The sequence below is a fragment of the Lissotriton vulgaris genome, chromosome 6 (assembly GCF_964263255.1).
Source record: "Lissotriton vulgaris chromosome 6, aLisVul1.2, whole genome shotgun sequence".
Lineage (NCBI taxonomy): Eukaryota > Metazoa > Chordata > Amphibia > Caudata > Salamandridae > Lissotriton > Lissotriton vulgaris.
In genome coordinates, this window is record NC_141694.1 from 1095869656 (window position 1) to 1095893995 (window position 24340).

The 24340-nt window shown below is 47.8% G+C and overlaps 1 protein-coding gene across 1 annotated transcript in view; it reads left to right on the plus strand.

Moving 5' to 3' along the window:
- IGF2R (insulin like growth factor 2 receptor) overlaps window positions 1-24340 on the plus strand; it is a 1757136-nt gene that overhangs the window by 1580847 nt on the left and 151949 nt on the right. Inside the window, exons 42-43 of the mRNA XM_086927157.1 lie at window positions 13394-13508; window positions 23923-24069. Of these exons, the coding sequence (XP_086783283.1) occupies window positions 13394-13508; window positions 23923-24069 (262 nt within the window). The remainder of the gene's footprint in view (window positions 1-13393; window positions 13509-23922; window positions 24070-24340) is intronic.

Genomic DNA, 24340 nt, shown 5'->3' on the forward strand with positions numbered 1-24340 from the left:
GGCATTTCCTTGGCCCACTTTGTCCGTGATCTTTTTATGGGCACTGCACTTCACTATCACTACTTTCTTAGGGCCAAGCAACGCATTTAGGAGATCACGCACTAGCTCTCCGTGCATAATGTGCTCTCCATGTGATGTCAGAAACCCACGTTCCCTCCAAAGCAGCCCAAAGTCATGGGCCACTCCAAAGGCATACCGGCTGTCCGTGTATATGTTCACACATAATCCAGCACTCAATTCGCAGGCTCTTGTTAAGGCTATCAGCTCTGCTGCCTGAGCCGACTTTTGTGGTATCCTAGCTGTTTCTACCACTGTTTTAAGCGTCGTGATCGCATATGCTGCGGAAGTCGTACCATCTGGCAGCCTTATACACGATCCATCAACCCACAGTTCCCCATCCACATCTGGAAGTGGCACATCCTGTAAGTCGACACGACCCTTTGTCTGTTCCTCGGTCAGGAAAACAGTCATGATGTTTTTCTTCCTGACCCTCCTCTACCGGATAGGGCAATAAAGTGGCAGGGTTCAGGGTAGCGCATCTTTTCAATGTAATATGTGGCGCCAAGAGTGTCAACTCATATCCTGTTAGCCGTGCACTCGTGAGGTATTGGGTCTTTGTTTGGTTTAACAGGGCATCTACTGCGTGAGGAACTAACACCAACAGTTTGTGTGATAACACTATTCCCTCACTCTGTCGTATGGCCACTGCTGTTGCTGCTACCGCTCGAAAACACCCAGGCAACCCTCGTGCCACAGGATCCAAAATGGCAGAGAAGTATGCACACGGCCTCTGCTTATCCCCGTGTAATTGCACTAACACTGACAACGCACACCCGTCATTCTCGTGTACGTATAATGTAAAAAGTTTCGTGTAGTCTGGTGTGCCTAACACAGGTGCGGAACAAAGGGCCTGCCTCAACTGCTCAAAAGCTTTCTGACATTCCTCTGTCCACTCAAGGGGCATCGGTGTAGCTTTGGACAGTAATGCTAGCAAGGGTTTTATGATATGTGAAAAACCCATGATCCATTGCCTACAAAAGGACGTCAACCCTATAAAGGCACGTACATCTCTCTGCGTGCGGGGGACTGGTGTGTCTAAGATTGCTTGAATTCGATCAGATGTTAATGCACGCCCCTCCTTAGACAACAGATGATCGAGGTAGGTCACCTGGGGTCTACAGTATTGAAGCTTCTTCTTGGAAACCTTGTGATTGTGTTGTGCCAAAAAGGAAAGTAACGCAAGCGTACTCTGTTCACATTGCGCATAGGAGTCGGCGGCAAGCAGAAGGTCATCCACGTACTGGATGAGCGCAACGCCAGACTGCAATTTAAAGGAATCTAGCTGCCTTTTCAAAGCCTGGCTGTAGATACTAGGGCTTTCAGTATATCCTTGGGGAACACGACAAAATCTATACGATTTATTATTGAGTGTAAAGCCGAACAGATATCTGCTATCAGGATGAACAGGGATGGAAAAGAACGCCTTCTTTAAGTCAATAACGCTAAAGGTGGTGGCTGTCGGTGGAATCAAAGTAAGCAGAGTCGTAATATCAGACACCACCGGGTATTGGGGGATGACAATTTTGTTGATCTCACGCAAATCAATAATAAATCGATAGATCTTGCCGTCGGTGTCTCTCTTAAGAATCGGGAGAATAGGGCTGTTACAAACATTATAAGGGACCTCCTCCACAACCCCTGCAGAAATCAAATCCTGAACAATATGTGTCAATGCATTTTCACCTTCTCTCGAGATCTTATACTGTGGCACTCGTGGTAGAGGGGCCCCCTCCTTAACAGTAATGTGTATTGGTGGTATACGCATCTCTCCCACATCCGTATCTGAGGTCGCCCACAACGTGTGCGGCAGAGAGGCCAAAGCAGGGATGTCTAAAATGGCATAAAATCTGTCAGGGTCAGGGTAATTGTCGTTCAGAATAACCCGCACTCCCTCTGGAGCGCAACGTATTGTCGCTCGAAAATATTTAAGCAAATCAATGCCCAGGATATTGTCTGGGGTATGGGGTGATAACAAAAATTGGCCAAAACTAAAGTATTTGTCTATGCATAGTGCAAGGGGCTTGGACAATGGGCTGGGGGAGGGTGTGCCATCAAACCCTACACACGTAATCATTTCGCCAGACAGGGGAGCCCTCGGAACCAAGTTTTTCGACCAAGCGCTACGAGTAGCTCCTGTGTCGACTAGAAATTGATCAGTAGAACCCAAAATGCCCGCTGTTACATATGGACCTTGCTGATCTACCGGCACTTCAACTGATTCCTTACCCCATCCTACGCAATCCTATGCATGCACATAATCCTGGTGTTCCACATTCTCTCCCTCCGAAATCTGATATTGATTCCGCCTATCAAACGTATTTCGTTCGTCCTGGCCACGGCCCCTCTCCTCAACCTGTCTACGATCACCTCCGCCACCTCTCGTTCCAGTATAACCTCCTCTTGACCTTCCACTTCCTCGACCACGCTGACTACGCTGTTCACGAAGTACCGGACAATCTTCGGCCCAATGCCCAAACTCCTTACAATAAGCACACTGATCCTCCGCAATGTCCGTACGACCATATGATGCGTTTCCTCCACCTCGTCTACTTCTCTCATCCCCTCTACCCCGTGTTCCCCGAACCTGCGCCAACATCACCTTCGTTTTCAATTCCTTCGCCTTTTTCTCTACACTTTCTTTAGCCTCCACTTCCTGCCGCTCATAATACTGAGCCATAGTTAACAAGGACGCAGGGGTCGCCGTGGCCCAGGAACTTTCACTCGACTTCAATCGCTTTGCAATCTCTGGTAGGAGATTAGCCAAATACTTATCTACAAACAAATGCCGACCCGTATCGTCAGTTAAAGATTGACCACTGTAATCATGAAACGCCTCCTCGAAGCGTGTAAAGAAATCTGAGACCGTTTCATCGGGTTTCTGCTTGCACGACGTTAACATGGTCCAATCAATCTTTTTGGAGGGAACAAGCGTTTTTAATTTATTCAAGATAGCTGCCGGAAGGTCTAGAATTAGCTGGCAAGGCTTACATGCTGGTTCTCTATCCAGATCTGCAGCATTTATTTCTTTCCATGTTCCCCCCAATATCGTTTCATCATTATTTTTACGAATTTGCCTCCACATATCAGGTGGTAAAATTAACCAAAAAAACAAATCTATATCCACAAGAGTCATCACACAAGACGATATAGCCCCCTCCACCCCCTCATAAAATGCCGCCGGATTCTTCCGAAGATCAGGTAAAGAATTTTTCAATGCCATGACATCTGCTCTATTCCATGGCGTGTATACCCAATTATACACAAAATACCCTTTCGCATCCTTCGACAATTTATCATCATCCGTACCTTCCCCTTTTGGTGGAACATACAAAGGCGCGGCTTCACGCATAGGCATAACATGCAACGCAGAACTCTTATCTGAACCACGGAGAGAACACTCTTTAGCCTGCCCGTTATTCTCCAATTCGGACTCCTTTTGCCTCCTTTTCCGTTCCTCCCTCAATCGGGTTGTCTCATCCCGCAGCTTGATCAATTGCGCAAACAGGTCATCAACATCTGAAAGATCAAAATCACCTTTAGTCAAATTTTCACGATACACTGACAACGCTTTGGGTTCAAACATACCAGAAAGGTCGCGATATGCGCCTACAACTTCATCCGCCAGACTAGACAAAAAATACATCAATTCAAGATCCGACCACCCTTTCTTTTCTGTTAACAATTGGTCCTGAGTAACACTACGCTTATTCACTTTACGAGCCCAACTGCGTAAATGAGCAGACCTCTCCGTAGTGAACCTGAGAGCAGATATACCCTTCTTGTCCGACTTATCCCATCCGTCGTCCTCCGAATCTGCAGCCGGAGCCGTCGGTGAAACATACGGAGGCGGCGACCGCTCTAACAAAGAAAAATCATCGATTTCATTATTAAGAACAGGATAAAGTGGTCGGCGGATAGGAAATTGACCAGTCGTTTGCAATTTACGTTCCCGTTCCTCCCTGTCTTTCTTCTCCTGAGCCTCCTTTTCCTCAAGCTGTAAAGCCTTATCACGAGCAGCCTTGCGCTGCTCTTTGTCCGCCAAGGCAACCTCACGCTTCATTCGTTCACGCGCCGCTTTCTCCCACATTCGCACGCAATCAAACATATTTTGTCTAGACCTACGTTGAAACAGACATTGCTCTACAAATTGTATTTTACTTAAATCAAACGACCCGTGTAGAGGCCATTGCAATTCAGGATCGGCCTTGGTATACTTATGCCATAATTTACTGTACATAATAGGGGGAAGGCCAAATTTTATGTACATTTCCCTATTTGGTGTTCCCTCTGGGGGAGCCGGCTGTGCTTCTGCTAACCTAATTGAGGTACCTTCTCCAAGACAACACATTCCTCGGAGTGTGCTGAAAACAGGCATGTTCGAAAAGTATCACGAAAGCGTGACACCGGACGAAATGGCACTTAGTTCTTCACACGGTTGTGCCGCTCAAAGGAAAAAAACAAAGTTAGAGAAACATCTCTACATGCCTGCCTATGTGAAGTGCACTACACATATAAGTTCAAAGATCACAGATTCACAATGTTAGCTAACTCAAATCAAAGGACGTAGATCGTAGGACTTCGGCAAGCGTCCGAGGACTACCGTACCGATCACAAAGCACAGAATTTCAGTAAGCGTCCAAAGACTACCTTACCGAACACAAAGCTTACCCAAATTCCCAAATGTCCAGATTCCAACTGCCAAGGTCTTGTAAGCCAAATCAGCCAAACGGCACTGTCTCAGCGATGCAGACACTTCGAAGACTCAGTCGGAGACCGGCGCCACCTGGAAGGTCAGATCGGAAGGGAAGGAAAAGACACCGTGGCAGCCAAGACTCGGGTCACTCGTGGCAGCGCGCGCCCATGGCGAGTTTCCAAGCCTTCGTCACGACCTTTCCTTCGGGCATCCGAGTCGCCGATGAGTCCCTTCGTGGTCGCCAATTGAAGTATTTCGGGGTTCCCAAGGCCTACACGCTCCGGAGATAACCCACTTACACTCAAGAACTGTTGGCACGGAAACTGTAAAAGGCAAAGAACAAGTTTATTAAGACCCCATGGGGTGGTGGTACACTCAAACAGCACCCTTCGGTAATGCAAGAGGTATCACACCGAACACCGGTGTGACCCCGTTTATATACAATTTTGGGGCAATAAAAGATAGGCGGCATAAGTTAAGACACATTTAAGGACATATATGGTCATGTTTTGGAATACTGCCAGCTCATTGGAGGGGGCACAACTCCGCTGGTCAGTTTAGTGCACATTCCTGAAGGCTTACGGGTCAGTGGGAACTGCGCATGTGCGGCTTGACCAATACTAAAAATAGCCTGTTGCTGGGCAGATGGGGTGGTCAGTGGAACGGACAACGGACTAAAAGGCACGCCGGCCACGAGGACGCTCATGGTCTAAGATGGCCACCGCAACATTCAAAATGGCGTTTTCATATATAGCCAAGTTAAGGAGGACAACGTATAGGTTCAGCTAATCGCTAATGCGGCCGGGCCAATTACGACAAGTGGACCTCAGCTAAGGGCACTGCTCTTCACAGGGAAGAAGCAAGGGGCCTTCTCAAACTTCAAGTTGCGGACAATAGGGACACCCAGTTGCAAGCACTGATAGAGCGCATCTGGGCCTCGCCAAGCCCTCCAGTCACCTTGCCTCTTATACATCAGTGACTTCATTCTAGTCCTGACCCATGGGATCTTCCTCCCCACCCCCTGAGAAATGCGCCTTGGTTCTCCAGTGCCGCCCATGACCCACGCTCCAACCCCCCACATGTTGTTTGTGGCCACCTTTCTTCCATAGTTACCCCCTGGCAACCCCATTAACAACCTCCTTGGTCGTGATTTACTCGCATATAAATTATACTTATGATTTGCAGTGGTTCTCGCCCTAAGCATTACAGCATGACTGTGGTGTAGGCGGGACTGGCTGACCGGGAAGGGGGTTTTAACTGGTTTTATTATATACAATCACGTCTGGTTTTTAAAAAAATTTTTTTTACTATTTAGTACTCTTAACTTGTTTACTTTCTTGTTCATTACTCTTCTTAATATTTTGTCAGTTTCAGAATTGGTTATTGGATATCCTGTGCACGTTTAGTACCTTTAATAAGGGTACATTCGCTATTTCTCTTTAAACGATTGTTGTTGGCGAAGGCTAGTTTTAATGGTTGTATTGGTTCTATGTAAAAAAACAAAAGCAACAATAGAGTATTTTTTAAAAAAATATTACGAACTTCACATCCACAAGCAAGACAGTAGCAGAACATACCTCCTTCCATCAGATTTTTTATTTAGAATTTTACAACTAGATTTTGGGTGTCAAACGGGGGCGCTAGGTGGCGCACAAGCAGTATGGCCGCACACCAGTGAGGCTCCTGCAGCCTGGTGCATTTATCCAGTATTTATCCTACTTGCAGCTCTACTACGGGGCCATCGTGCCGGTATAACGTTGCGGGGGTCCTGCTGGAGCTCCGCTAGAAATCTCAGCTGATTTAGGGCTGCGCAGCTCTTGTGCTGCCGACTCTGCCGAAGGAAGGAGGGGGCCGCTGTGGAGAGCGGTGCTGGCCCCGATCGCAACGTGAGACCGCCGCCTGCCACGAGGTGGCTAGGCCCCAGAGAGAAACCTGACTGGCCGTGCCGAGAGAGAAAAACCCGAGGCTCGACGCGACTGCTCCCGTAGTGAAGCGGAAGGCAGAGGAGCCCCGTTTGCCTACTACCAGGGGAGAGAGGTGACAATATTTAAGACTGGTGCAGTGGGCAGGACACAAAAGCTGGCACAGTACGCTGCTGCTCCCATGTCTGACCGGTGGCGCCTGCCACTATATACTCCCTGCTGACCGCCCGGGAGGGCAAGTAAGCTCACCGAAAGTGGCACACAGAACCTACACCTGGCGCTGCATTGCTGGCTTGAGTGCAGGCAGACCTGGCTGACTGCCATCGAGAACCGCGCTAGCGGGTGTTTGACGCGGCCCGGCACATTCTCTGCAAAGGGACCGACTTTGACTGTGGCGAAGAGAGGAGTGCACACAGTGGCAGCACATGTGGAGGCTCCAGGACCCCCAGGTGAGCTTCCTCTGATTGCTGGTGGAGGTGCAGGAGAAAGAACGGCTGATGCCCCAGCAGCCCAGAAGTGAAAGGCGGTGAAAGCGCTAGGCGATGAGGAGAAAAGCTTAGGCTGGGAAGCTGCTCGCCACTATGTAAGAACTGCACTGGGATATTGCCTAGCCGCCTGCGGAACTCTCCGGAATCTATGCCCCATGCTGGAGAGACATAGCGAGAGAAACCAGGATGTGCCTTCTGATACCCCTGAACATGCACTGGTGCCATATTCCTAGAGGTGGCCTGGACGACGACAAGGCTATAAGGTACTGAGACCTAGAGGGCGGTGGACCCCATGAGGAGGGAAGGTGAGCCTGACTCTGTAATTCAAGAGAAGAGACACCGGGGCTCTGGTTACAGTCGGGGTACTGTTTAACGGATTGAAAGCACCCATCCACCCGTTACGCATAGATTCGCTACACAGCAGTATTGCTCTGCTCTCCGTGGATAACACATTACCTTGAGTGTCCAGGCAAACTGGGTCGCAAGAAGTCGACAACAAAACTGACCTAGAGAAACTGGGGCGTATCCCAGACTCGCCATGGGCATACCTGATACTAGACAGCCCAAATAAAAATTTTAAGCGGCGCAGCCCACTACCGGAGACCCGCAGGAAGAACAGGATAATGACAGGAGAGAGGAGACACAAAAGGGGGCGGCGGCACAGACCGCAGATGTGCAGAGTATCCTACAGGAGGTTCACCAGGGATTTGCCACCGTCGTGGATAAAGTAGATAGCATCCATCCGCATTGATAGACTATCGCTCACAAGCTGGATGGGCATGAAGACCGGCTCAAGGAGGCGGAAAGGTGCATATTTGACACCGAGGACACGGCAGTCAGAGCCACGATGCAACTTGTTCAAATGGACAAACTCTTGAAACTGATTGCTGCCAAAAACGAGGACTTGGAAGCGCGCAGTAGGCGCAATAACATTCGCATAATAGGCATTCCTGAGTCGACCAACACGGGCAAGATGGAGGAGTATGTGGAGCAACTGTTATTGTCCTCGATTGGTGTGGAGGCCTTATTCAGTCAGTACATAGTAAAACGGGCCCATCACTGATTGGGACCGCGGCCACCGCCCGGCAGCACACCACGGCCCATAATAGCACGACTTTTGAACTATAGGGATCGAGATGTGCTGCGGGTGGCACGGAGCGAGCAACAACTAAATTACGACGGCAACAAGTTTTTAATTTATCCGGACTTCACCCCTACTGTGCAAGAGGAAAGGCGCAAATTCATAGATGTTAAGAACAAACTGAGGCTGGCCCAAATCGATTATGCATTGTTATATCCTGCGTGCCTTAGGGTCACACACCAAGGGAAGCAATGCTTCTTCACCAAGCCACAGCAAATGGAGGAGTTCCTCAAGCATTTGAAGGGTACGAATCGCACTATTGGGACTCCCTCGGCGTCGCAGCAATCCTTTTCAACAGGAGCAGAAGAGGACTCACAATGAACGTTATCCCTTTTATTTTTCTCGCAGTGTTATTTTTTATTACAAATAGCTGTTTGATATATCGCTACAGGAAAGGCTGGATGTGTGACCGGTGACCTACTTCAAGGGACAAGTAATCTGCGTAATTGGTAAGCTGTGATGAGCTGACTCACTGTACACCAGGCACTCTCCACCCCATTAGACCTAGATATACCATCTAAGAAGGGCTCTAGGGGTGGGAGGGAATTGTGCTGTAGCCTAAGGTTGGCCCCCAATGGGCATATTCCCCACTGTTGATCAATGCGGACATTCGCGGGATGGTTGGCTATTGGTGCCAAAGAGGGGAGTAAGGGAGGGAGGGTGGGATGGTCTTACTGGCAAGTTGGTGTTGCTTCAGTAAGTGGGGGTGGGAGTTGAAGGGGAACTGATTACTTCAAGTTTGTATTGCGTACATGATGCTGATCTTCTTTCCAGGATCACAGAGTTGGCAGGTAGAATACAGATGAAATGCTCGCCATGCAACATGACATTATGTACTGTGCACACATGGTTGCAGTGTAATGCACTTCAGGGGCGCAGCATGACCTTATCGGAGAAACCGGTACATGGCTGACACAGACACAGCATAGCTGAATATTATCACATGGAATGTCAGGGGATTGGGGGATCCAAGGAAAAAGAAGCAGGTCCTGACATACTTGGACAGGCACCAGACACATATAGCCATGCTGCAAGGAACTCACTTCACTCCCTAGAGAGCCAATATGTTTGCGTCCAGAATGGCGGAACACAGAATCTTCTCGTCCTATTCATCCTACGCAAGGGGAACCGCCATACTGGTCAGTAACTCGAGCATGCTGTTATGGGCTTAACATAGACGCCCCGGATTCCTTTACCTCGTTATGGGTGGTGATCAATGCGATAGGGTCTAATCACATCATAAGGGGGGGAGATTTCAATCTTACCTATAACCTGAGCCTGGATAGGTCTCACCCTGCCCCCCACCATTACACCAAGGCACGCACTGTTGTACAGGATACACAAATTGAATACCAGTTGATTGATGCGCGGAGGCACACCAATCCCCTGAAACATGAAGGGACACATTACACAGCACAATCCGCGTCATGGGTGAGGCTAGATTATTAGATTATTTCTAGGGGACTCTGCCCAGCGGTACGCAGGGTGCAGCATTTAGCTAGTACATACTCTGACCATGCGCCAGTCAAGCTCACATTTTCCTCAGCAGACTTTAATCCTCCAAGGTGTGCTTTGACACTCAATGCTCGTATACCATTAGATGTAGTCTTCCAGGAAGAACTGGCGGAGGAGATCCAGGACTTTTTTTAAAGGAATAAAGGCACAATAAAGAGTGTAGAGACCATCTGGGAAGCATTTAAAGTCACACTCCGAGGGTTCTGCATATCTTAAGGGGCTGGGCTGCTAAAAGACATCACCAACACACTTCACAGGCTATATTCGGAGCTCAAGGCATTGGAAACAACGCTGGCGCTCAGACCGGATAGGATTACGCAACACACGTTCAGAGAGAAGCTTACAGAGTACATGGACATCGCACAAAGAGAAACACGATTTAGAGGCAAGCACTGGGTAGCTCGCAGGTATGGGGAGGGAGAGAGGCCCGGCAAGGCGCTAGCAGAAACAATTAGAAGACCACGCTGTTCCAATTACGTGGTGGAGCTGGAGGGCTCAGATGAGACACACTGTCGAGACACCGCAAGCATACTTGAGGCTTTCACACATCACTACAAAGCTCTTTACACTACTACCAGTAGGGATGACTTGGACCTTGAGGCATATCTGGGGGATGTGTCCCTGGGTTGGTTAAGCGACGTGCACTGCACATTTCTGTGTGCTCCCTTTGATTTGGATGAGGTTAGGTAAGCCATCATGCAAATGCAATCAGGAAAAGCCACTAGCACGGATGGCATTCCGATAGAATTTTACAAAACCTATATAGATTTGATGGGCCCTATTCTACGCGAGGTCTATATAGAGTCACTAGAGGTGAGCTTCCTCCCACCATTCATGAGAGAAGCTCTCATTATCTCCCTTTTGAAACCCGAGAAGCCACCTCAACAAAGCGGATCCTACAGGCCGCTCTCCCTTCTCAATTTTGATGCCAAAATCCTGGCGAAACTCATTGCTAATTGTCTTAGCTTGTTGTTAGAGCATTTGATCCTTCCAAGTCAGTCTGGATTTGTTCCCGGATGGGTCACTTCCCATAATTTGAGAACTCTTTTTTTACTATTTTAAATGATGTTTCCCCAGACCTACCCTTGGCGGTAATCTTCCTGGATGCCACTAAGGCTTTTGATTCCATTGAATGGGACTTTATTTTTGGAATAATGTTGCGAATGGGGTTCCTACCACTTTATTTGTCTTGGATACGACTGCTGTATCACCAACCAGGTGCTAAGGTGCTCATAAATGGACATACATCTCAAACCTTCTCGATTACCAAAGGCACCCGACAAGGGTGCCCACTGTCCCCTTTGCTGTTTGCCTTAGCAACAGAGCCATTGGCAGTGAGGCTGGCCCTGCGGTGTAACGTGAGGCAGACACTGATCTCGATGTATGCCGATGATATCACTTTATATGTTAGAGACCCCCAACAAAATTTAAACCCGCTCCTTCGGGAATTCATTGTATTTGGGAAACTTTCGGGGATTCAAATAAACTGGGGAAAGTCCTGCCTCTACCCACTGACAGTAACGCGCTTTCCACCGGACTACCCATTGGAGTGGTGGGATGACGAGCTGCGGTACCTGGGTGTCCGAGTTACCAGAAACAAAGAAGACCTTATGCGGCTTAACTATGGTCCTGCGCTGAACCGCATTACTGACTGTGTTGCCCGTTGGATTACGCTCCCTCTCTCTGTGGCAGGGCGGGAGTCCCTAATTAAAATGGTGATACTACCCTAATTGCTTTACCTTTTTTAAATATACCACATTATCCTGGGAGACATTAGTACCTGAGGAGACCTATATCATGATGGGCAATTTCAGGATTCGGAGAGTGTATTTCAGGGCGTACAACAAACCCCGCTTGACACCTTTCTGTATATGCGGCTTAAACAGGGGGTCCGGTCTCTAACTCCGGAATTTCCGGCTGAACCCCCGGCACTTGCACCACTGCAGCTGATCCTTCAAAATGCGACAGCCAAACGCCTTGTCTCACTGATATACTGCACGGTCCACACACAGCGGGAAGTATCGACCACGCCGTCCCTCACACGCTGAGGATAAGACCTGGGTTTTATACTCACAGATGATCAATGGGAATATGGCTGCTCACAGGCTGAGCGGGTTTCCGCTAGCAGTAGGCTGAACATCATACATTATAAATACTTGCATAGATTGTATTATACGCCGATCAAGATGCACAAGTATCAGTTACGGAACACAGACAGATGTGACTGGTGCCATGTTCCAAAAGCTGATTTTCTGCACCTAGCCTGGGAATGCCCAGGAGTGAGTTGGGGACATGTTTTTGAGGCCTTGACTTTGATGACCAACACGCATATCGAGCCCACACCATTGCTGGCCTTGTTAGGTTGTGTTAAACAGTGACTCATCGCAAATATGTAGCCCTTGCACTGCTCATGGCCAAGAGATGGGGTTGCCTGTAGGTGGGGCAGAGGGAGGGCACCTAAATTTAAGACCTGGCTTAATGATATGATTTACTGTCAGGAACAACTCACCAATTATGCCCGAATTGCTACCTAGCACTTCCAGACCCAGGGATATCTGGTCACCACTAACATCTTACCTACTGGCGCACCCCGTGAGCCCCCATTAGCTACACCGTCGGGACTGGTCCCATAAAATATCCGTTCAAAGGGAACTGCTGTGAGGGGCTACAAATCCCTATTGTTACTTACATGTGGTGTGTTCTGGAATAGCTGCATTAGCTGTCTTGCACATGGATGCACGTCAGTAATAGGCCTGTACAGCCAATACCTCTTAATGTGTGACGGAGTGTGGGATACCCCCGTGGAGGAATGCATGCCCTCTGACGACTACACAGAGAATTGTATTGAAAATATGTGATGCACTATAATGTAATCAGATCTATGTACATACATGGCTGTATAAATGAAGATTCCATGCAAAATATTGACAGTACGTTAACCTGCCTGGTTTGTTTGCATAAAACAATTTTAAAAAAAAACCAATTTCAAGAAAAAATACTTAACTTGACTCGGCCGGCCCGAAGTGGTTGTAGGCGGCTCGCTGTGTACTTATAGATTGATAATACTGCTATATCTGGTTTGTTCACTACGCTGCCGGCCTGAACAAGGTTGTAGGCACCCTGCCCTGTTCAACTGTACTTGCCTTCTATAAAGGTTTTTGAAGCTAAAAAAAAAAAAAAAAGATTTTGGATGTTAAACATCTGTTACATTGCTTGTGGCCTTGGGGTATGATGCGTGTCCACATCCTCTGAAAAGCACAAAGCACCAGAACAAAAGCCCCACCTCACAAAGTCTGTTCAGTGATGTCTTTGGAAGTTCGGTGCATGTGATTTCATAAGATATCTGTTCCAGATAGTTTGAGTTGTGGATAAATGGTGTGAGCAGTAACGGGTAGACGTTACACAAGAGGGAAATGTTCATGCTCCACTCCTACCACACTTCATTTGTGGATAATAACATGTACACATGTATGGAGTCAATTATTGCTTTAAGGGTCAATTCAGATTCAAAGATTCTATTTTCATTTTAGGAAGTAGAGTTAATTTATTATTGTGTTTTTAAACTCTCTTCCAGATGATACTGTGTTTGTAAGTTATTCCAACGGATATGTTTGTGGAAGCAACAAGAAAGCGTCCACTAGCATAGAACTGAAATGCGCAAAAACAATCGGAAAGCCTACACTTCAAAGGTGAGTTACTATGAGCGCTCTCAAAATCAACAGGACATGTGGCTATATTTTCCATCTCTGTATGAATAGGTGGTGGAAATAATCTAGCTGAACCTTTGCATCATCTTAGATCATTCAAAATCATTTGACCAGTTGCTCCTATTAGTATACTGCCGTATTAGTCAAGATGTGTGTTAAGTTTACCAGTTTATGATGATTGAAAGAGTCTAAAGTGTTTTGAAACTGGCTGGCACAAAAGCTAAAAAACACAAATGACCGGACTAAACTTTTGTGTTTCCTGTGTTACCTTAAAAGAATTTGAATTTCCTTTTGTGGTAGTGTATTGTTAAAAAAGCAGAGAGGCGTAGTGCTAAATATGCCTTTGACTTAAGTGTGCTTCAAAACCTTAAAACACCACTGGTAAGAGAAGGTGTGATTGTGAGACCTATTTCAGTGCTTCCGTGTGGCCTCTTTTTTTTTTAACTCTTTTTATTGTAATCCGCTTTATCAAGGCATAGTTCTTCCAGATGATACTTGCACTTATTAAAAACCAGCATTATAATTTCCAGTACAATATTACAGCAATACACAATACATAAAGGTCATCCTCCAAACCTTCATCTACCAGGTGTTGCGGTGGTTCACAGATATTTGCCCTGAATGCATTCCATGCCCCCCAGATCTTGCTCCATTTCTTGGGACAACCATGATTAACAAACACTGTTTTTTTCGTTATCATTGCCATGTCTGTCATTGCACCATGCGATGAGTGTCGGCACTTCTGCTGCCCCCCCATTTCTGTTCAATATTGCACTTGGCAACTATTAGCCCCAGAGTGGCCCAGTCTTGCATAGGATGAGTAAGGTCATTCGGCTCCTATACATTTAAAAAGCATCTCTTGGGCTCTGGCAATAATGACACCTCCCCCACTTGCGATACTGTTCTCATTACTTGCACCCAGTAGTCCATGATCTTTGGGCATTGCCATATGGTATGGTAAAAAGTCCCCTCCTCCCCACATCTCCTTAGGCAGTATGGATGTGATGTTCTACCTATTGTATGCAGGGTAAGTCTAGTGAAATAGTTTTGGTGTAGTATTTTGAGTTGTACCAGCCTAAGTCGCGAGGCTATACCTACCTCCATCGGCGAGGCAAGTGCCTCCTGCCAGTCCGAGTTGTCAATGTCACCAACGTCGCGGGACCACTTCCCTCTAAGCAATGTCGTGGGTCTGAAAGTTGTTAATTAACTTCCGGTAAGTGAATGACGTAGCCCGCTTATGCATGCAGTCCCTCAGCAACCTATCCTCGAGAGGCGAGGCTTCCTGGACCTCAGTACCTGGTGGTAGGGCCGCTGTCAGAGCATGTTTTAGCTGTGTGTATCTAAAACGTTCAGTGGGCGCTAACTCATATTGTTGCTGGAGGCACTCAAATAGCATTACCTCCTCCTTGTGCCAAATGTCCCCCACCGTGGAGATGCCAATTACATCCCACTGGGCAAAGCCCTTGCTATTCCTAAGCTGACCCAGCTGTGTCGTGTCCCAAAAGGGGGTGAGTTGGGTTATGGTCCCTTGCCAACCCAGTTTAATCTGTGCCGCATGCCATATGGCAACTGTCTGCTTTGTGGGTCCTATGAGAGATTTGGCTCGCTTCTTATCGTAAAGGGGAGACAGCATAGTACCCGCACCCAAAACCACCCTGTCTGCCTTAAACGCCGGATCCGCCTGGGTGGCGTGTATCCACAGATTGATCTATAATTGTGCCACCCAGTGATATAACTGTATATTCGGGAGCGCTATCCACCCCCATTGTACCAGCTGCGAACCAACTTAGCGCGAGCTATGCGCGCCGGCTTGTGTCCCCAAAGCAGGTTGGAGACGTGGGCCTCTATTGCCTTAAAGTAGCTTGGGGGCACCACAAATGGCGTATTTTCCAGCACATACAGAAAACGAGGAAGCGCCATCATTTTAAAAAGCGCCGCCTTCCCCAACAGCTTGAGTGGCAATGTCCCCCAGTGTGTTGTGTCCCGTCTAAGGCTTTCCAGTGGGGGCAGTAGGTTATTTTTGTAAAAGTCTTCGGAGTTGTCTGTAATTTAGATCCCTAAACATTTGAACATACCATCCACGATCATGAGCGGGGAGTCTTTGGGTAGTTGCGGCAGAGGGCCGTGCAGCACGTATAGTATAGATTTGGACCAATTTATAGTTATCCTGACACCCGTCCGAAGAGTTCAGATATTCGGGAGGACCAGTATGGAGCGCCTGGGAGATGCCATATATAATAGGACATCGTCCGCATACAACGTGATGCGGTCTTCCGACTCTTCCGTCCATCTGATTTCCCGTATCATTGGTTCCCAACGAATCCACGCCGCTAATGGCTCGAGTACCAGTGCGAAAACCAGTGGGGAAAGGGACAGCCTTGGCGGGTGCCCCGTGCCAGAGGAAAGTTGTCAGAGATGTGCCCATTAACTGTCCCATGAGCTACCGGTTTGGTGTAAAGCAGATGGACCCATGCACAGAATTTAGGGCCGAAGCCTAAATGACGAAGCACTGCAAACAAGAATAGCCACTCCACCATATCAAACGCCATTCTCGCGTCCAGGGAGAGTATGACAGCTGGCGCCTGAAGATATGGGATGCGTGCCATCACTCCATGCAGACGTCTCATATTTGGTGCTGTGTTTCTGCCTGGGCCTGGCATGAAGCCGGACTGGTCCGGATGTATCAAGGTTGCGAGGTGCGGCGTTAGTCTAATAGCCAGCAGTTTTGCCAGAATTTTAGCCTCCACATTAATCAACGAAATTGGGCGATATGAGGTACAGTCATCCTCAGGCTTTGGGTATCGCCACTATTGTGGCCATTCTCTGATCAATCAGTAACTCTCCCGTCTGTAAACAGTCATTATACATGTGGAACAGGTGGGGGCAACAGTTCCTGCCGTTTTCTTATACAGTTTAACGGGGATGCCATTGGGACCTGCCGCTTTGCCCGACTGCAATGACCCTATCGCCACCTGTAGTTCTTCTACTGTGAGGTCCGCCTCAAGTGTGAGAGCTGCTTCCGGAGTGAGCCCGGGCATGGCAATATCTTTAATGCGAGCTAGTGCTTCCTCTACTGACATCTCATAGGTCGATGTGTACACCTGCTGGAAATGATGCGCTAATGCGTGTACTATGGTATGCGGGTATTTTGTAATTTTCCCCTCTGCCGTCCGAATCCTCGCTATCCATTTGGTACTCTGTTCCCTTTTGTCTAGCCATGCCAAAAGCTTCCCGGCTTTGTCCCCAGTCTCCTATATTTGTGTTGGGTAGCCGTCAGATGCGACCTGGTCAAGTCTTCAAGATATTTCTTATGCTGCTGTTGTGTAAGACGCAGTTTCTAGGTTGACGCCGGTGTGGGGTCTCTGGTGTGTTGGGCCTCGGCTTCATGTAGTGCTAGCTCTATGTCATGTAGGTCGCGTTGCTTCTCCCGCTTATGCCCCGTGACAGAGAAAATGGCCTGCCCCCTGAGGTCCTTTTTGTACGCCTCCCACAGAGTAGTTGGGGAGTCAACTGACGCAGCATTCTCCTGAAAATAATGCTTTGTCGCCGTGAGAACAGCTTTTCTAATTTTAGGGACCTGTAGGTAACCCGGGTAAATGGGATAAATGCGTCGCCTAACCTCGCGATAACATGTGTATAGCAGTAGCACTGGGGTATGGTCGGAGATAGTTTAGTTTCAAGCACTGTAGAACTAAATCCCTCTTTATTTTGTCGCCCAGACCATGTACATTCAATGTGAGCACGGACAGGGGTGTCACTTGAGTTGTAGGGTGCGCTGCGAGATCAGGGGTAACTTGAGTTTGTGCTGCCATGTTGGATGATGCATGTGTGATAAGGTAAGGATTTACATGCGTACCATGGTTGCTGGAAAAAGAGGAAGAAAGCCTTATGCCTGAAAACTTTGCTGACAACGAATACAAAAAACGAACATCGTTGAAAAAACAAAACTACCCCTTCATCCCATACCCCCCTCAGTGTACGAAAATACCAACTCCTCCCTCCCTCCCCACCCACCCTCCTCCCCAACCCCAAACCTTCCTGACTTAAAAATTGTGACACTGTGAAATTCTCAGCATGGCGTTTATGACGGTGCCTTCTAAGGTGGACCTTGTCCACAGGAAGCATATACAGCCGAAGAAACGCACCTAATTTCAGACGGGGGCCAGTTTCCGACCAACCCATTGGTGTCCGCTCTGACATCCCACTGTGTGCAGCCCAGGAAATACAGAAGGAACCCCAAAAAACCAACAGTGCAAAAGTACCCCCCCCCTTGCCTCCCCCTACCTGCCAGATGGAACCCCAACCATCCGCCACCCCAACTTAGAGTGCTTCAACCCCGTCAACAGTACTTGCGTGTAAGGGGGGGAGAGAAGTCCGTGGAGTTCCGCAGTCCATCCCCTCCTCAAGAATTATCTAGAGACTATGGCACGCTTTAGCCCATTGTCCAGTCTCATTGTTCCGGTCCAAGGCCCTTCCTCTTCACGCTCGAGGAGCATATCTTATGGGTCTCTAACACTGTTATAATATCCCTAATGCATGTGGTCAAACCGTGTATCCGTCTTCTTGTTTCAGACTATCTCCTTTGTGTAATATTACCACTCGTCAGTCCTCATTGTCAAGTCGCTGTGTGCCATCCTCCTCCTTACCCCGTCCGTGGTCCGCTGAGTCTTCTATTTCTCAACGCGGTTGCCTTCTTCTTTCCATTCGCCTGGGTCCCTCGACTCGCCGCCATCCCTCGAGCCAATCATGTGCGCCCTCTGGTGATTCGAAATACCAGGTCTTTCCGTCCGTCACCACGCGCAGTCTCGCCGGAAGCAACATGGAGTATGGAAGCTCTTTGTGCCTAAGTTCTTTCTTTACTTCGAGGAAGCTTTTACGATGTTTAGACACCACCACTGTATAGTCGGGAAAGAAAGATACAACTGAGTTGTGAATACGGAGTGGTGAGGCCACCCTCGCTGTTTGCAATATATAGCATCTCTGTCGCGGAAGTTTAAAATACGGGCCAAGACTGGTATGGGGATGCCCCAGGTTTAGGCTTACCCCCGGGCCCTCTATGCGCTCTTTCCACAGAGAAAAAGTTGGAGAGTCCTCTGGGCTGGAATATAGATTTGATAAGCTCCTCAACATAGAGGTCCAGGGCTGGGTTCCCTTCACTTTAAGGAATTCCCGTGATTCTCACGTTGTTCCGTCAGTACGTCGTCCAGCTTTTCTGCCATGAGTTTATTTTCTGTCTCCAGACGGCTGACCTTAATAAGCAACATGGTGGTATCTTTTGACAAAGATTTCGTCACTTGCTCAACCTCAGTGACTCTAGCTGTCATTTTTGATAAATCCGCCCTTCAGAATGAGACATCAGTGGAGATGGTCCCCACCATCGTCTGAATCTTAGTGAGTGCTGACATTATATCTTCTAACATCACTTTCGTCGCTCCCTCTTGGTCGGAGACTTTTTCAGTGGTGCCTGTGTACTCGGTTAGTGCAGGAAAGTCCTTATTGTAAGCGTATTTGTCCAGTTTGACTTGTGATTTCGGGTGAGGGCCCCTGCCCTCATCTCTGTCCATAGGACGCCACTCCGGCTGCTAGTCGCCGCCGCCTGCTGCGGGACCCCACTCCACGCTCGGCCTGTTGGTTTTCACACCATGCCGTTAACTCCTTATCTAGGAGGCCCTGGACCATTACTTGTGCTTTCACACGGTGCAGCGCAGTGCTCAGAATAATCCTCCGCTCAGCGTGCCCTCCTTCAGCCCCCAAGGTCCACCAGCCAACGAGCCGGCCATCAACCGCATCCCAGTCCTTGGGGTATGGTGCTGTCTTACCCAATATGTGTAGCAGTGCCGCCTTATCTGGCCACCAGAGCTCTGGGGTACAGTATGTCCTTATTACAGTACTAAGTGGCCACCGTTCAAAGGTGCCAGTTCGCTCTGTGCCGCGGTATCTCCTTCAGGCCACATAGGCGCAAGTGAACTCCACAGTTTGCTTCCTTAAGGAAGCAAGAACCCTTGTTACCTGGATCTTCAGAGCGCCTTTGCCCGGGATCAAAATCACTGTCCCTGCTTCTCAGTTGCACAAGCCGGTAGCTGTTCCAGCTTTTATAGGGAGCACACTCACCAGTCAGTAGCAGGCACTGCTTGACAGTAACTAAAGCGCTCCTACTTACCGGCTGCTATTTCAAGGCCCGCTCACCCCTGCCGCCATTTTGATGCCCAAGTCCGCTGCTTCGGAAGTTCGGGGTCTGTACTCTTCCTGCTGGAGCCCCGCGAGGCTCGCTCACCGCAGCTCTTCTGAGGTGCACAGTAAACACAGCGGGGCCTCACTGTGCCAGTGAGCGCGGTATGCGTCCCGCCCCCGTGGTCGCTCAGGCGTCCGCCGCACGTTTCGCCTCCTCCCAGACTGCACTTGCCTCCGGCGGTCGTGGAGCCACACCAGTCCCCGGCTGCACGCTGGTGCGAAGGCCGCTGTTTCTCGGTCGCACCCTCCGGTCCGTATGGAGCTCCTGCCAAACAAACAAACGGTGCGTTCGATGCCCCTCTGATTCCACTCACAGTGGGTGTCCTTGAGGTTCACTTTTTTTCGACAGATTAATGCCGGAATATACGGGGGATCCTACTTCACTCCCCAGAGCTCCTCTAGAATGCGGCCATCTTGATCGGCTGCTAACCACGCCCCTCAGAAGCCACTTTTAAGTGTGTTGGAAAGTAGGAAAGGTCTCGATGGGTATTCCTATTAGCTTCATCAGTGAACAATTAATATTGCATGTAGTGAGGCTTTTTACACAGTGGCATTGGCAACCCCTTGCTCTATCAGCTTAAATGGGGACTTCCAATGAGTTTGATGGGCTGGTGAACTGGATCCCACTTTAACGGTAATTTGTTGATAATGTGCCTCTACTGTCTACAGGTCTGCAGACAAAATGTTCATAAGAAACACTGTTGGACAAACCATGATGCATGTGGGCCGCAGGCTCACATGCACAGTGACGGAAACTAAGAAGGAGAAATCATGGAAATTTGGGAAAAACTCAGACAGAGGGGCAAATAGAAAAAATTAGGTTGGGAGAGTAGAATAGATGGATGGGGTGGATGTGAAGACGGAAGGAGAATGAAAGTGTGGAAAGAACTCTTCCTAGGATTTTGTTTGCTCGCTTTGCATGTTTGGTGTGATTAGAGGTTAGTTCAAGTGTGGGTTGGGTGATATTTTCATTTTCTGACAATTCCCTTGGTGTAACTAGTTGGTTTCTCCGTTCCTCACTCCAGTTTGTACAGACTCTTCGGTGTTCTTGTTGCATTGTGAAGGGCTGGATTAATCCCAGGAGTTTCATGGAGGGATGGGAAAATCTTCTCTAATAGCCAGGTGCAAGGCTGTGCTTGAAGATCTGTACTAATATCTGTCAGCAAGAGCACCAATATAAATAAGCCAGTGCCCGTTTTGTCATGCATGTATCTATATAGTTGGATCTCAATCTTTTCTAATTAGGAAGTCTTTCACTAGCTTGTAGTGTACAGGATTGCCATTTGCCCTATTCATAATTAATTCTTCAAGAGGAATGCATTAAGCTGTGTTTATTTTTGTTTACACTTTTAGGATTGCTTTTAGGCCTTCCCTACACAGCTCATGTGCTGCGAGATGTATTGTTTACAATTCAGTGGGCTTACAACCCACTCACTGCTGCATAGCCAGCTGGATTACGGCAATGCCCTTTTAGTGGGGAGTAGTGTAGGCCTTCTGGCCAGACTCCAGGTGGTGCAGAATTCAGCTGTTAGACTGATACTAAATCTTCCTCCTTGTTCCCCCTCTGAGCCCTTCACTGGCTCCCTATTAAAAAGCGTGCCCTCTTCAAACTTCTCTGCCTGGTTTGCAAGACCCTGCAGGGGAAAGGCCCTCTCTATCTGAGACAGAAACTACAACCATATATCCTGGTTCGCCAGCTCAGGTCGAGTTATCGATTCCTTCTATGCCCAAAACACATCAAAACCATGAGGCACAGAGGCAGCGCCTTCTAATTTCGGGCACCCTACCACTGGAATAGGCTACCTTTATCCATCCGAGCATGTACGGACTTCATTTCATTAAAAAACTCTTGAAACCCTGGCTTTTCTCTCAGTAGTCGAACCTCTCTCTACTCCCACATTGCAATGGCGTCTAGAGATCCCTTTAGGGATGATTTGTGCGCCTAAGAAATATAACAAATAAATAAATACCATTAGTTGTTTTTGATGTCACTAATATGCAATCTTTCGATTACCTATCTTCTGTATGCTTCTCTTCCTTAGGCTTCTCTGCCTTTCTTTTGTTCCTTCATGGAGTATGGGCCATGTATATCTGTTCTTCCTCATTGTTTTGCAACACACTATTTTATTTATTATTATTTACTATCCTTTCAATATTATTTCTAGACGTGCAATTTACTTTCCTACTAAGGCTTCTTATTTATGTTGCTTTCACCCTATCTGCCTCTATTAACACTTGAGTTACTTACACCCAAATCTGTATTACTGTATGTCACTGTACGCCACTCTATTCTGTTCTACTCCACACTGTCACTCCACACTATTCCACTGTACTCTACGCTGCTTCACTTTATGCCACTCCACTCATCTCTATGCGCCACTCCACTCATCTCCTATCTGCGCCACTCTATTCTGCGCCACAGTACTCTGCCCCACTCCACTACCTCACTCTACACCACTCCATTCCACACAATGTCACTTTGGGCACTCCACTGTGTGCCAATCTACCCTATGCCACTCTACTCCACGCCACTACCACTCTATAGCCTTTTAAGCCACTGCACTGTACGCTACTCCACTCCATTCCACTCTACACCATGCCACTTTACACCACACCACTCTACACCATGCCACTTTACGCCACACGACTCTACGCCACACCACTCTACGCCACGCCAATGTACGCTATTCTATGCTACACCACGCTACTCTACTCCACGCCACTTCACTCTACTCTACGCCACTCTTCTCTACGCCACTCTACTCCATGCCACTCTACTCCATGCCACTCTACTCCATGCCACTCTACTCCATGCCACTCTACTCCATGCCACTCTACTCCATGCCACTCTACCCCATGCCACTCTACCCCATGCCACTCTACTCACAACACCGCTAACTTTAAGCCATGCGGAACAGCAGCCACACCGCTGTAGAACATGGCTAAAAGACAATGGCATAGTCAATAGCTCTCACTTTGGCGAAACCTCTTGGCTTTACGAACACTTTTTGTTTGTTGAAGGACTATCAGTGTAGTGACTACAGTGCAATTACTCTACGCCATGCCAATCCACTGTGTATGCCACTCCATTCTCTACACCACTCGATTCCACACAATCCTACTCCACTCAATAGCAAACTACCCTCTATTTGCTTTGCCAACGCTTGTTGTTTTTTGATGACTATCCGTGTAGTGACTACACTGTGAGCCACTCTACTTTACACCATTACACTGTGTATGCCACTACCCTCTACACGACTCAGTTCCTACTTTATGCCACTCAGTTCTCCTTTATGCCACTCAGTTCTCCTTTATGCCACTCTGTTCTACTCTGCCAGTCCATTCTACTCTTTGCCACTCTATGCTATGCCTCTCTACTCTATGCCACGCCTCTCTGTGCCACTCTACTCTATGCCATTCCACTTCAATCTGCAACAGTCTATTCTATGCTACTCTACTCCACTGCAGCCCTCTTTGCCACCCAACTCTGACACTCAATCCTATGTCCCTCCACGCCACTATAAGCCACTCTACACCACTCCATTCCACACCATGCCACTACATTCTGTAGCAATCTACCCTACCCAAAATAAGGCCAACTCAGACAGTCCCTCTTAGTGTTAGAAACTCATCCTCTCACCTCACATCCTCTCACAGGTTGAAGCAGGGAGTACACGTCCTCCTTGTGTGGTGACTTTGTTAAAGTCAAAGAGCGCATGGGGCTAACATTGGAAGCTGAGACTTAATTACACCAACTCCACAGTATGTTAGGAAATGAAAAGAGACAGGAGTGTGGGCCCATTTGTTTTAAGTCATCCTCCCAGAGACATAGCTAGGAACATCCTTACCCCCTCTTCCTCAGCCCCCAAATGAAAATGTACCCAGTGCTGTTATTGGTAACACCCGTTACCTGTTGAATATGATCCAGAGTGGGAGAGCATATGTTGTGGAAGAAGGAATATTCTAGTCACACCCTGTGAATTATTCTACCACCTCTTGGGAATTTGTCTTGTAATCAATGGATTTACAGAGGCCATTTCTGGGTGTCTACTAAACTGGCAGATCCTGCATGATTTAAGTGTTTTCGGTTACAGAAAGGTGTCGATGAACACACAATTCTTGCTGCTCACTAAATTGTTTTCATTTCTATACTTACATTTTCTAGCATTGACGAAGAGAATTGTAAATATCATATTCTTTGGGAATCGCGAGCAGCGTGTGCAGTGAAACCAGAGGTGGTTAATGTTGTGAATGGAACCATCATTAACCCCAGCAATGGAAAAAGTGTTGGGTTAGGAAACCTTTTTTTCAAGTAAGTGAGCAAATTGTCTTCCTTTCCAAAAATTGAAATCCTGTGGATAATCAAATTCATCTTCTATCATTCACAGAAACTGGTTGCGTCTGCATTCATGTCTTTCGTCTAACCTTTAATTTGGTCCTCATTTATTGCAATGGTAACACATAAGAACACAGGTCTTGTGCTACCTGTCTATGTGTCTCATGTATGATATTGGTGCTGCAGTTACTGATATTGTGCCCTACTGTAGGTAGGTAGGTGTGTGTGTATATTTTAAATGAAAAAA